We start from the raw sequence: 12,803 nt of genomic DNA, 5'->3' as shown, positions 1-12,803 counted from the left end.
CAGCAAGGGTCACCAATGGGTTTTAGCTGCTACATATTATTTCACAAAATGGGTAGAGGCAGTGCCCATGAGGTTGGTGGCGTTGAGAGATGTGATCAGTTTTGTTAAAGAACATATCATTCACAGATTTGGGATTCCTCAGACCATTACGACCGATGGAGGATCGGTCTTCATATCGGAGGAATTCAGGAAGTTCGCCGATGACATGGGGATTAAGCTGATCAGATCATCTCCATATTATGCCCAGGCTAATGGACAGGCTGAATCATCCAACCAGAGCCTTATCAAGCTGATCAAAAGAAAGATTGATGAATATCCTAGGCGCTGGCATGAGGTGTTGTCAGAGGCTTTGTGGGTGTATCATATTTCATGTCACGGGTTCACCAAAACATAACCGTACCATTTAGTCTACGGCCAAGACACTGTGTTGCCATGGGAGATCACGGCTGGATCAAGGCGTGTTGAGTTCCAAAATGATCTGACAACTGAAGAGTATGCAGCCTTGATGAGTGACAACGTGGAAGATCTCACAGAGCTAAGACTTTGGTCATTGGAAAAGATTAAGGAAAACAAGGCTAAAGTCGCTCGTGTGTACAACAAAAAGGTCAAGCCAAAGAATTTCCAGATTGGAGACTTGGTTTAGGAGGCATTGTTGCCGTTGGGGACTAAAGATAGAAAATATGGCAAGTGGTCTCCAACTTGGCACGGGCCGCACAAGGTTGATCAGGTTTTGCCTGGGAATGCATACATACTTGAGGAGTTGGACGGTGTCAAGTTTCCTTTGGCTGTTAATGGCCAACACCTCAAGAAATATTTCCCGAGCATATGGGAAGGCGAATGATGAAGCCGATGAGATCCATCTGGCTGTATTGTGAAAGGCCAACACGTTGAGTTGGCCAGTAAAAAAAAAGAGGGGGAAAAGATAGGCCAACACGTTGAGTTGGCCAGTTAAAAAAAAGGGAGATAGGCCAACACGTTGAGTTGGCCGGTAAAAAAAATAATAAAAAATAAATACATATGAGAAGCAAGACAGCCGATGTATAACCATCGACTTAAGGCGTTTTTAATGAGTACAAGTTTCAGTTTTAATAGGCAACATCAAATGTTCTGAATAGTTCTACTAGTTCAGAAATCTTTCTATGGCATGGATGACTTCTGTGCGCACGGCGTCAGCTTTTGCAATGATTTCTTCGTCGTCCTTGTCATCGCCTGTTATTATCTGACGACTCAAGGTGCTTATCTCTGCAAACTCTACTTGTATTTGTTCAGTCATTACTTGGGCTTCCTGCTTGGAGTTTGCGATCGAAGCTTTCTCCTCTTGGATTAGTCTTTGGGTATTGCGGACCTTTTCTTCAAGTTCCATCAGCTCCTTTTCCAAGAGGTTGAGTCGCCTTGTATTCTCGGAGATGTCAGTTTTAGCATCCAGAGTTGCCTTCTTTTCGTTGAGCAATTTGCACTTCTGAGTGATGTCGGCTTTCAGAGGGATTTGAGAATGACGTAGTTCTATTCTCTGTTGTGTTGCCTTCACCTCTGCCCGAAAGAAGGGAAGATGGCCGGCTGGCCAGAGCTTCACTCGAAGTGACCCTGGAATTTGGGATTCTATCTGCTCAAGAATTTCTTTTATCTTGCTGGAATCATCGACCAGAGTATTGATCGGAGCAGATAGCAGATCCTTGATGAGTTGAAGCTGGTCTGTCAGGTTAGCCGATTGCTGCAAAGATGGTGCCTTTGCTCCAGGGACAGTCAGACCCATCGATGCTGGGTCAAAGGAGAGCAAACCTGAAATGTCAAAGCCCTGTGGGCATATTTGGAGTTAGAGCAAGGTGCATTAGTGAAGCTATCGGCTGGTTCAGAATTGGTACTTGTAATGTTACCTGTTCTGAAGAAGAAGCAGTGGTCGGTCCAAATGTGATCGTCCTAATAGAGTTAGAGTCAACATCAAGAACATTGACTGTGTCAGCTTGCCCCTCACATGTTTCTATCAGTACATCAGGATTTGCAGTCATCTCATGTTGTATTGGGCTTTCTACATTGGGGATGTCTTCAGCTTTATCCTGAAAATATAATTACAGTCAACCAGAGTATATATGCATAAGGAAGAAGTTTAAGAAAAGGTGAATTACCTGGTTGGAGTTAGTATCTGATGGACTCGAGGAAGATTGGACAACCTTCTTAATGATCCTTCTTGCAATCATCTTCCTCTTTTTGGTTGGAACTCGGGGGGCAACAATTGCAGAAGTGTGTCTTCGTTTGGAAGCCGACTGGAGTAAGTCTGGCTGGATAGTCATTATCACTTTCTTCATTGATGGAGATCCCTAGCAGAAGAGCACATCAGGGGCAGTTGGAAGAAAGTGGAATGGTTCCCCGTTGCTGGTCATAGGTTCTGGACCATCTTGTTGCTGCAAACAGGGTGAGCAGGATTAGTCAAGAGAAAGATAGAGGACTCAGGAAGAGTAAATGTATAAATTCAGTACCTCTTCTTCGGTGGCTACATATTCAGGGTCAATTTGCTGCAGTCGAGGACCCAGAGCTTTCCTGAATACATGTGTTTTCCACATTCCCCACCATGTGCTAAAGTCGATTGATGAAGGAGCAAAGGACAAATCGGCTGGTACTGGGATGAGGAGCTGGTCGAACATGCTGTAGCATCTTGAACTGGTGAGACCATCGGGTAGTTCGGCTCTTCTCTCCACCAAGTGGTGAATATGGAAGTGGGGAGGGACTTGTCCTAAGCCAAATTGCCGAGCTGCTATGACTGGTTGATAGGTTTCATAACCTGGCTTGATAATTCTATTGGAAGTGCTGATGCCAACAGGAAGGAAGCCAGGATGGATCATTAAAGAATATAGATGCCGAGTGCTGTCGTCATCGGCAAAGCTATCTAATCTGAAGGCAGTTGGGTTCTCAAAAGCTTCAGATTCAGTAAATGGAAAGAAAAGGGGGTTGTCTAGACCTTTGTAGAAGACTCTGAACCATTTTGCTGCATCTGTTGGGTTCAGTCTGCTGCCAGGAAGGCTGAATAAGGCTTGGCCATAACAGGTGCATCTAATTGGCTTGCCATTCTCATTAGGGAAGGAATTCTTGGTCAGGTTTTGGGAGTTTGGGATCTGATGCTGGAAATAAAGTTGTGCCCATAACTGAATAAACCACCAGGGACCTCTAGTTCTGAGTTTCTTTTGGTTAAACAAGTTAGTTGTCATCAGATGGAGATATCTATATGTTTCTCCAAGGAAAAGTTTACCTAGGCCAGTGCGGTTGCCATGGGCCAAATGGTAGGCCAAGGGAAGATAATTCTTAGTTGGAGCTAAAGAAGAACCACAGAAGATGAAGTGCTCTAGCCAAAGATTTAAGAAGGCTGTGTGTTCTTTTTTGCTCACTGGGCCTTTTGTTTTCATGTGCTGATTTATGTATGTGCTCCAGTTTGTGCAGTCAGCTTTAGATGACAGTTTGAAAAGGACTTCTGCCATTCTGTGAGCAGCAGAATTTGGGGATTCAATATCAAGGCCAGTAATCATGATGACGTCTAGCAGAGTAGGGGTCATGGGTCCATGACCAAAGATGAAACAGTTCAGAGCATCAGACCAGAAATAACCGATGGTTTTCAGGAGGTTTTCATCTTTGTCAAAAGGGGACAGTGATAAGCTAAGTGCATCAGCTATGTTTAATTCTTACCACAGGGGCATGTAAGCTTTTGCTACTCTATTGTACCATGTAATCCAGCTTTCAGGTGGATTGGGCCAGGCTCTTAAGCAGTCGGCCCAGGAATTCAAATCAATGTTTTGGTTCACGAAAGGGATCCTATTTGCTTCACAAGAGATCAAATCTATGGGATTTTCATGAGCTCGTGGGCCAAGACAGAAAGAGTTGGGATTGGAAGGGTGCGGCAGAAGAATGTCTGACACTTGAAGTTTAGAGATTCAGAAATTTATACATGGTGTCATGTTTCAGAGTTTAATTTGTTCAGAGGCATAATAACCTGAAGAAAGACAAAGAGTTAGGCTGATTGTTACCTTCAGGTTGCAGACTGCCGCATCTTCGATTGCAGAGTTTGCTGTCTGAGCTGCAGAGTCCGCCATGGTTCAGATCTATTGTCTTAGGGTTTGGTTGCTGTGGGCTCTGATTCGAATTATGCACGCTTGGAGAGTTCTTGGTCGAACTTATAGGGCGGGATTTTCGAATTGCGCTCGGATTTGGAGTTTATTCTGAATTGAGTTCGAAGTGGAGGTGATGTTCTACTCTTGTGCGGGTTGCTTCCAGTTTGAATTTCGTCGACTTTCGGATACTAATGGAAGCCTGATGCGTTGCCATCGGCTTTTGAAGAATAAACCAAATACACAGAAATTGAAGGGGAACGAACTTCATTAAAAGTTGGTTTTTTACAGAGAAAAGCCGATTTGACAAAGGAATAAATCCTTCGGCTTTGCAATCCTACCCCTACAGTACTACATCTACTGCTCGTAGGTACTTAGTACCTACGGCGCTTGGGGCTACGGGCCGGCGCATCTCCGCCGCCGCTGCCGTCGCTGTCGTCGTCGTTGTCGTCGTCGTCGAAGGCGCTGCTGCCGCCCTCGGAGCCGAAGTCGCTGCTCTGACCGTTGCCGCCGCCGCTCTCTTTCTCGCTGTTCTCCTCGGAGGACCCGAGGAATCGGAAGGGGCTCCCTCCCGTCGGGTTGTCGCCGGAGGAGGAGTCGATCTCTTCTTTCGAGGAGGAGTCGACTCCGTCCCAGGAGAAAGCGTCATCGCCGCTGCTCTCCAGTTCCTCCTGGAACAGGAACTGGAGGTCCTCCCCCTCAGTCTCGGGCTCGTCCTCCTCGGAGGCGATCCCGCAGTCGAACTGAGCCAGCGCCTCGTACGCTGCTGTCGGATCCCACTCAGGAGTCGGCTCTTGGCTCTCCGGGATTGAGTCGATGGAGGAGGCAGAGAGGGACGAAGAAGAGGAGGAAGAGTCTCCGAAGGAATTGGAGCCAGAGGAGGAGGAGATCGCCATGGCTACTGAAGGTTGGGGTTTTCTGCGCTACTGGCTTTGGGAAGAAGAGGAGTGTGCAGTGAAATCAATTCGGGGTGAAATTAAATAGTAAAAATCAGAGATGGATCAGCAGTTTCACATTTTACGAGGAGCCAGTTGCAGAGACGTTGCGTCTTCCGTGGTGGTTGTAGTGCGGTTTTATGAGCATTAACGGGAAGATGAAGCGACGGAGTGGTTTTGAAATTATCATTGCCAAAACCAGGGGGCATGTGTTATCGCCATAAATTAACAGGGCCGAAAGCAAGTTGGGCTTAAAGCAGAAGATTAAAAAGGCTTGTAAATCGGCTCCTGCGTGAGTATTTGGGCCACATGGGCCATGTATCTTTAGATTTAGTTCAAGGTTAGAGATAGAGTCCGATCGGGACAAGATAGGATTAGATTGTTTCCCAAGTCTCTGGACTATAAATATGTACCTTATGTTATTCGTAAAGGAGAGAACGTCCTCACGTTTCGCAACAACAACTCGGCGCAACGCCACCCCTAATTCTAGGGTTTCATCCAAGTAAGCATCATGCTGCCTTGATCGCTTCGTGCGATCAAGGCAGCATTATTCTTGTTTTTACCTTGGTATTACTCGTACTGAAGCGTTTTTATGGCGGGTAGTACTAGTTATTTTGGTGTTCGTAGCACAGCTTTTAGTAGATCTATCGTGCTTCTGTTGCTTATTGTCTACGAATATCATGTTGTCTTTACGCGATCATGTCATCATCTTATACTAGCTCTTGGTGCATAGAGTTAGCTGCGTAAGGGCAACACCCTGCTTCTTTTATGTTTAGTAGATCTGATCTGTTATGGTTGTTCTCATGCTTGGGAATTAGCGTAATATCTGCTAGGTTAGGCCTTGCAAACGGGTTGAATGATCCGGCGGCGTATTAGATGCCTTGTTTTGATCTTGATAGGGAATTGATCCGGGAATAGGCTCTTGCTTGTTCTTAGGCCTCTGTTTGGGTTGATGCATGGTTGTTTGTTACGTTTGTTAGGCTCAATCACGTGTAGGATATTCCGATTTAGCAGTGAAGCTTTACCATCGTGGATCAGATTAGCTAGATTTAATTGAAGTAGTTTACATAATTATGCTTTATTTAATGATATCTGGATATACAGATTGATCTGACACCGGGACTCGATCGGCTCTTTATAGCCGATGCAAGAGAAGTCCCGGGGAGCCGACCACGACTCGGACTTATATTTACACGTGTCTTTGTACGCAGGCAAACCGTTTGAAGCACGTTCGCACCTTCCTGATTGGGTATAGGTCAGGTGGCACGCCCGGCATTCTCCATAATTTCCGAGTGCGTGACGGAATTGCGGGCCGTCGACGAGGAAGCAGTGCCTGCCAGCGCCCCGGCGACCTCCCGGCTCTTCGTGTTTCCTGTCGCTGCTCGCCGGTGGATTTCGACCGACAATAACGTGTCAGCATCAAGGTGCGTGCGGTGCAGGCCCCCTTCCATTTAGGCCAAGAAACTAAGCGTCTTTATTTGTGCCATGAATTGAATCTACAGGTATAGGTTGAGATGGAGGGTACAGAAGACAGAATGCTTGTGCTTGTCCCATGGACCATGGATCATGAATGGGCTGCTGGCTGCCTCTTGCTACATGCGTTGGACGGAAGAAGCAGGCATGCATGGTGCTCCATGCTCAAGTGCTGTATGATCAGCTGATCCATGCACGTACCTGCAGCCTGCCTGTCCTGGATCGATGAGTGTGTTCAGGTACACCCGTGGATCTGTAGCAAGATTCCTCGTGACCAGAGCAGATGGCGCAGAGTGCGGCAGAAGCATCCGAGACACCGCTACGATTTTGTATCTACTACTATACTTCTCATCCACATTTCAGACAGATGAAACAACAGTGTCACGTCATCATAAAGAAAAGGAGAAGAGAATGATACCGGATGATTTCTCAACAGAAAATGCAAAGACAAAGAAAGAAAGCTTAACGAAAAATTACAAGGAAAACAGCACCTCATCACTCGCACACAAGTACACAACACAGAGAACTCCATCCATTCGTTTCACAGCCCATCGGCCGGCCCACGAGCGAAGAACAGAGGACACGAAAATAGCCCAGCTCAGCCCGCAACCTGCTCAAGGTCGTCCATCAGGGTCGTCGGTCACTCCTAAAAAAAAAAAAAATCAGGGTCGTCGGTCAAAGTCTCCTCTGATGTCGGCTTGCTTGCCAGCGCCGACGACTACGACTCGTCCCTTGCTGCTGCTGTCTACTTGTGGCCTTCTCCTTCACTCGTTGCGATTACTGACCGTCTTCACGCACCACCAGATCGACGCGCGCCGCCGGGCCGGTCTTTCTCCATCCTGATCTGCTCCGGCCTCCGGGCACGCCGCCGGCCCTTCTCCGTCCTCCGGGTGCGCCGCCGCCGCGGGGCGCCTAGCTCATCGATCGGTCACTGCTGCACCTTGTAAGTTCCGCCGTAATTTCCTTTCCCCGCCTTTCTCCCACCCATGGCGAGCCGCTAGCCTGGTAAATTAATCCTTCCCGCTACTAGTAGGTTTCGTGGTCGAGGGAGGAGAGCGCTGGGGGGAAGAAACACAGAGGAGAAGTGATTCGATTGAGAGGAACAGTCGGGCAGTGGCCTCCAGATCTCCGCTAGCAGCAGCCAGCAGGCAAAAGGACATGGCATCAGAGGAGAACACCCAAGGAAGGCAGGTAGCGCCAACGCAAAGGAAAGGCAAGAAGCTGGCCCCGCGGTCCGGCATGTACCAGCACTTCACACCAAACGATCAGAAGACTTTGTGGTCGTGCAAGTTCTGCGGCGATAAGGTCGGCGCGGACACCAATAAGCATGGCACCACCAACCTGTGGAAGCACCACAGGAAATGCAAGGGACGGGGCGGGGGCATGGAGTCACAGTCACATCCAACGAGCTCGTCGCCGCCGCCGCGACCTCAGCCTCAGCCTCAGCCTCAGCTGCAGCCCTCAGACCCCGGCGAATCATCGGATCGTCGTGAGCCTGCGGGCCTGGACGACCAAGAAGCGAGCAGAGACCTGGCTCGGATGATCGCGCTTCATGGGCACGATCCGTCGGTCTTGGAGGACGACCACTTCAGGAGCTTCGTGCGCCGCCTCAACCCTCAGTTCAAGCTGCCCTCGCGCGAGGACATTGAGGACTTGTGCTGTGATATCTTTCAAATCCACAAGACCAATATGCACGACTCCTGTAGAAACGCTTCTGGGAGGACTTGCGCCGTGGGTATAGCTAAAACCATGGAGGCAAGGGAAGTCCTGTATGCAACGTGCCAATTCATTGATGGCGAATGGAATCTTCACAAGGCGGACGTGTATGCTTACGTGGTTTTACCAACTGTCGGTTCTCTTGATCATATGGTTAAACGTTTCGTGACTGATCTTTCTGAGGAATATCATGGCGACTATACCCTGTTCATAATGGCAAGGGAAATGACGGGCGACATTGACTACGGTGAACTGAAGGATAGCATAGAGAAAGTATTGGGGTCTGATTCCCCTCCAACCAACAGGGAGCTAATCTGTACCACCTACATGGACCGGGTTCTTCACTCCATTGCTCGATGCCTTCTTCCAAATCCAGATTTCCAAAAAGAAATCATGTCCTACGTGGAGGATCTGGGAGGCATTTTTCAAGTACGTCGCGAATGTGCACGACATGGCCTAGATGACCCGTGGGAGTACAATGAAGATTGGTATTGGTGCTATTGTCCTTTGGAAATATTTCACCAAGATGAAGATTTCGAATCAGGATCAGAAGAACTACTGCACAGTCTATGGAAAGTGATACACCGTGCCATTAAAAGAGTTTCTGACTCCAGCCGTCCCACGTCAAATCTTTGTCTTGAACAGCTTTTTATGGTCAGGTATGCTTTAAAATCTCAACTGTCAAATGCTACAGCAGCGGATGCGGGCAAGTACAGTGGTTTTGGTGAAAAGAATGTTGCAGATGTTCTTAATAAAGCACTAGAAACGGTAGACAAGGCTATACAAGATTCATACCTGGTATGGTCTATACCACATGTATTGGACCCCCGGTACAAACTCAGGTCCCTAGAAGATAATTTCAAAAGAGCGTTTGGTCCAGATGATGCAAATTGTTACACCTCCAGTGTAAGACGAAAGCTCAAAGAGCTGTACACCAATTACATTGAAAATGACAATGACATGGAAGAAGAAGATGACGATGAAGTTTCAGATGCCAGCATTGAAGAGATGGCCGTTGACAGCAGCACTACACCATTAGAGCAATCACGGGATGATAGTCATGCAGAAGCCAAGACGGAACTCGACCATTACCTGCAAGATAGCCGGAATAGCCCCGCCCGTCGAACAAAGGATTTTGACATTCTCAACTGGTGGAAGGTTCACGGCTCGGTTCAGTACCCAAGGGTGGCTCGGATGGCAAGGGATGCCCTCGCCATGCCCACATGCAGTAAGCTATCTTCCGATCAGATCGCACATGTCAGGAGCATGCTTCGTGGTTATGATTTTACTTAAATGGACAAAATCAGTGGGAAGGCAGCGTATACGTGATCCTCATGCATCCCAGTGTTCTTCGTCGGCAGGTTGTTCAGCAGACAGGCTCCTTAACTGTGCTGGCGTCTCTTCATTGTATTTGTGCTGTTGTATGTTGAAATGCACTCTACAAATAATCACGTCACCATCCTTGTAATAATGACTACAATTCCTGAGCACGGTAAATGTTTGTTGCCGGTATATGCAGTCCTGTTTATTGCCCCGCCCCTGTTTTTCTCGACGGTTTCAGCCTGGATGTCTTGGTAGTGCAGAATGCATAGCAGGAGCTTAGCACATCATTATCTGAAACTTAGCTCATATGTTGATATTTCAGGCAGACTGAAAAATGTTTATTTTTTAGAATAATATTATTTTACTAAAAAATTGTAAAGATAGGTATTAATATGACAAATTTCGATTCTGGCTATCGGCTTTGGGCTGGCGGTAGGGCTTATTGGCGCCTATGTGGCACTTATGTGGGCTGGCTCGAGCCGTTGGCATCCATTGACCGGTACAGCCCACCTCAAGGCCCGAAAGGCCTGTCAGCTGGCCGACTAGATTGTGTACATGTCTACAAAACATTTGACCATTTTAGAAATTGGATAATACTAATCGATATCGTGTAGAGCCCATCTGAGTCCATGTATGCAAAATGGAACATCTATACTCTAACTAACATGTTTGAAAAGTTTGGCGTCCTTTGGAGCGTGTTTGATATTTCCTTTGGAAGATTAAATGAGAGCAAACGGTATGAAATTCCCAAAGCTCTTGTTTCAAAAAGTTGAAATTGAATAACACTAATTAGATAACATGAACTGATTGACATGTGTGCAAAATAGAAACGTAATCATTTTCAAAAGCATGTCTTAATTTTTTTTAATTTTTAATTAAGTATTCTATCTATGGGTACGGCAAATTTTTTATGAAATTTCCAACACGATGCATGTCGAGAAAACATTTAATTATCTATTTTCAAAATTGAATGAAATGAATGATATAGCACTAACTTCCCCTTCCTAAATGTTCAGTATTAACTAAACAAATATGATGTCTAAACGTATCGCATAAAAATTTTAATTTACCCTCACAAATAATTGTTGAACTGCATTTTATTGCGCTACAGTAACACGGTTTTATTTTTTTATTTTTTTATTTATTTTAGCTGAATCTTTAAAAAATCATAGTAAATCATAGAAAAATCAAAAAATGGAAAATCTAATTTTGTTGGACTCCACATGATTAGATCTACACAATGAACATATAATATTATATTCTTTAGTATAAAATTTTTACCATAGATTTAGATCTATGTTTTTCTATATTTAAATGAAATAATTCATATCTGCAGCTTCTATGGTCCAATTGTAGTGAAATTTTTACGGTTGGCAAATTATTTCATATCTGCAGCTTCTATGGTCCAATTGTAGTGAAATTTTTACGGTTGGCAAATTATTATATGCTTGAACTACAATAAAAATTTCATACTCAATGGATCAAAGAGGCACTAGAAACGGTAGACAAGGCTATACAAGATTCATACCTGGTATGGTCTATACCACATGTATTGGACCCCCGGTACAAACTCAGGTCCCTAGAAGATAATTTCAAAAGAGCGTTTGGTCCAGATGATGCAAATTGTTACACCTCCAGTGTAAGACGAAAGCTCAAAGAGCTATACATCACCAATTCCATTGAATATGACGACGACATGGAAGAAGATGATGATGACACTGAAGATGACGTTGAAGTTTCAGATGGCAGGATTGTGGAGATGGCCGGGGACAGCAGCACTACTCCATTAGAGCAATCATGGGATGACAGTCATGCACAAGCCGAGACGGAACTCGATCGTTACCTGCAAGATAGTCCTGCCGATCGAACAATACAGGATTTTGACATTCTCAACTGGTGGAAGGTTCACGGCTCGGTTCGGTACCCAACGGTGGCTCGGATGGCAAGGGACGCCCTCGCCATGCCCATATGCAGTAAGCTAACTTCTGATCAGATCGCACATGTCAGGAGCAGGATTCGTGGTTATTAATAGAATTAATAGACAAAATCAGTGGGAAGGCACCGTATACGCGATCCTCGAGGCTGCAAAAAAAGTGTTATGATTCAGGAGCTTGTATGCATGTGTGCCCACTCATCTGTTCCTGCAGTGTTCTTCTTCGGCAGGCTGTTCAGCAGACTTTAGCTCTTTAACTGTGCTGCAGTCTCTTCATTGTATTTGTGCTGTTGAATGTTGAAATGTACTCTACAAATAATCAGCACCATAAATGTTTGTTGCCTGTATATGCTGTCCTGTTTATTGCCCCCTATTTTTCTCGACGTTTTAGCCTGAATGTCATGGTAGTGCAGAGAATGCGTAGCAGGAGCTTTGCACGTCATCATCATCTGAAACTTAGCTCATTTGTTGATCTTTCGGGCTGACTGAAAAATGAATATTTTTTTAAAAATAATACTATTTTACTAAAAATTGTAAAGATAGGTGTTAATATGATAAATTCGATTTTGGTTCTGGCTATTGGCTTTGGGCTGGCGATAGTCTGCTTATTGGCGCCTAGTATGTGGCACTTATGTGGGCTGGTTCCTAAAGCCGTTCGCATCCATTGACAAACAGAGCCCACCTCAAGGCCCAAAAAGGCCTGTCGGCTACTAGATTCTGTACATGTCTACAAAATGTTTGACCGTTTTAAAAATTGGTTAATACTAATCATATAGAACCCACCTAAGTTCATGTATGCAAAATGGATCATCTATATTCTAAATAACCTGTTTGAAAAGTTTGACGACTTGTAGTGTCAATTAGGTTCCCAAATTTCCAAAATGCACATTCAGCTCTACAAACTTACTAATTATTATTTTTAAGTTATAAAGCTGAAATATTTATGCTGATGTGGAGCTTAAATGTGGATCCAAATTTTATTTTTAATTTTTTTCGTTCAAGTCTTAGATTTTTAAATTTTTATTTCAAAAAATTATGTCCAAATATTTTTTTCCAATGTTTCCTCCTAAATTTATTCTTTTTAATTTTCTGATTTATTTTACAAATTTTGGCATATATTCGTTTTCCTACAAAATTTTATACATATCTTTTGTATTTGAGTAAATGTGTTATGATCTTTTTTGCCTGTATATATTCTTTATTTGAATAAATTATATAACTTTTGTAGTTTAAATAACTGTGATTTGGACCTCACATGATACGATTAGCAAGTTTAAGGGTTTGAATGTGCATTTTGAAAGTTTCTGGACCTGGATGACACCCCGAGCCAAG

General features: G+C 44.9%; 1 protein-coding gene across 2 annotated transcripts; it reads left to right on the top strand.

The window, feature by feature from the left end:
- Positions 1–7,211: 7,211 nt before the first annotated feature.
- On the top strand, positions 7,212–11,849 carry LOC120711275 (zinc finger BED domain-containing protein RICESLEEPER 1-like). 2 transcript variants are annotated; one of them, XM_039996742.1, is made up of 3 exons: positions 7,212–7,442; positions 7,530–8,971; positions 11,028–11,849. In XM_039996742.1, the coding sequence occupies exons 2-3, from the start codon at positions 7,658–7,660 to the stop codon at positions 11,565–11,567; spliced, it is 1,854 nt and encodes a 617-aa protein (XP_039852676.1). In that variant the 5' UTR covers positions 7,212–7,442; positions 7,530–7,657; the 3' UTR covers positions 11,568–11,849. The 2 variants fall into 2 exon arrangements, with proteins under 2 accessions (XP_039852676.1, XP_039852677.1); XM_039996743.1 differs by lacking the exon at positions 11,028–11,849 and having other exon boundaries at positions 7,220–7,442; positions 7,533–9,749.
- The last annotated feature ends 954 nt before the right edge of the window (positions 11,850–12,803 follow it).

The sequence above is a fragment of the Panicum virgatum genome, chromosome 6K (genome assembly GCF_016808335.1).
Source record: "Panicum virgatum strain AP13 chromosome 6K, P.virgatum_v5, whole genome shotgun sequence".
NCBI lineage: Eukaryota > Viridiplantae > Streptophyta > Magnoliopsida > Poales > Poaceae > Panicum > Panicum virgatum.
Note: the sequence above shows the minus strand (reverse complement) of the source record. Positions and strands in the feature narration are given on the sequence as shown.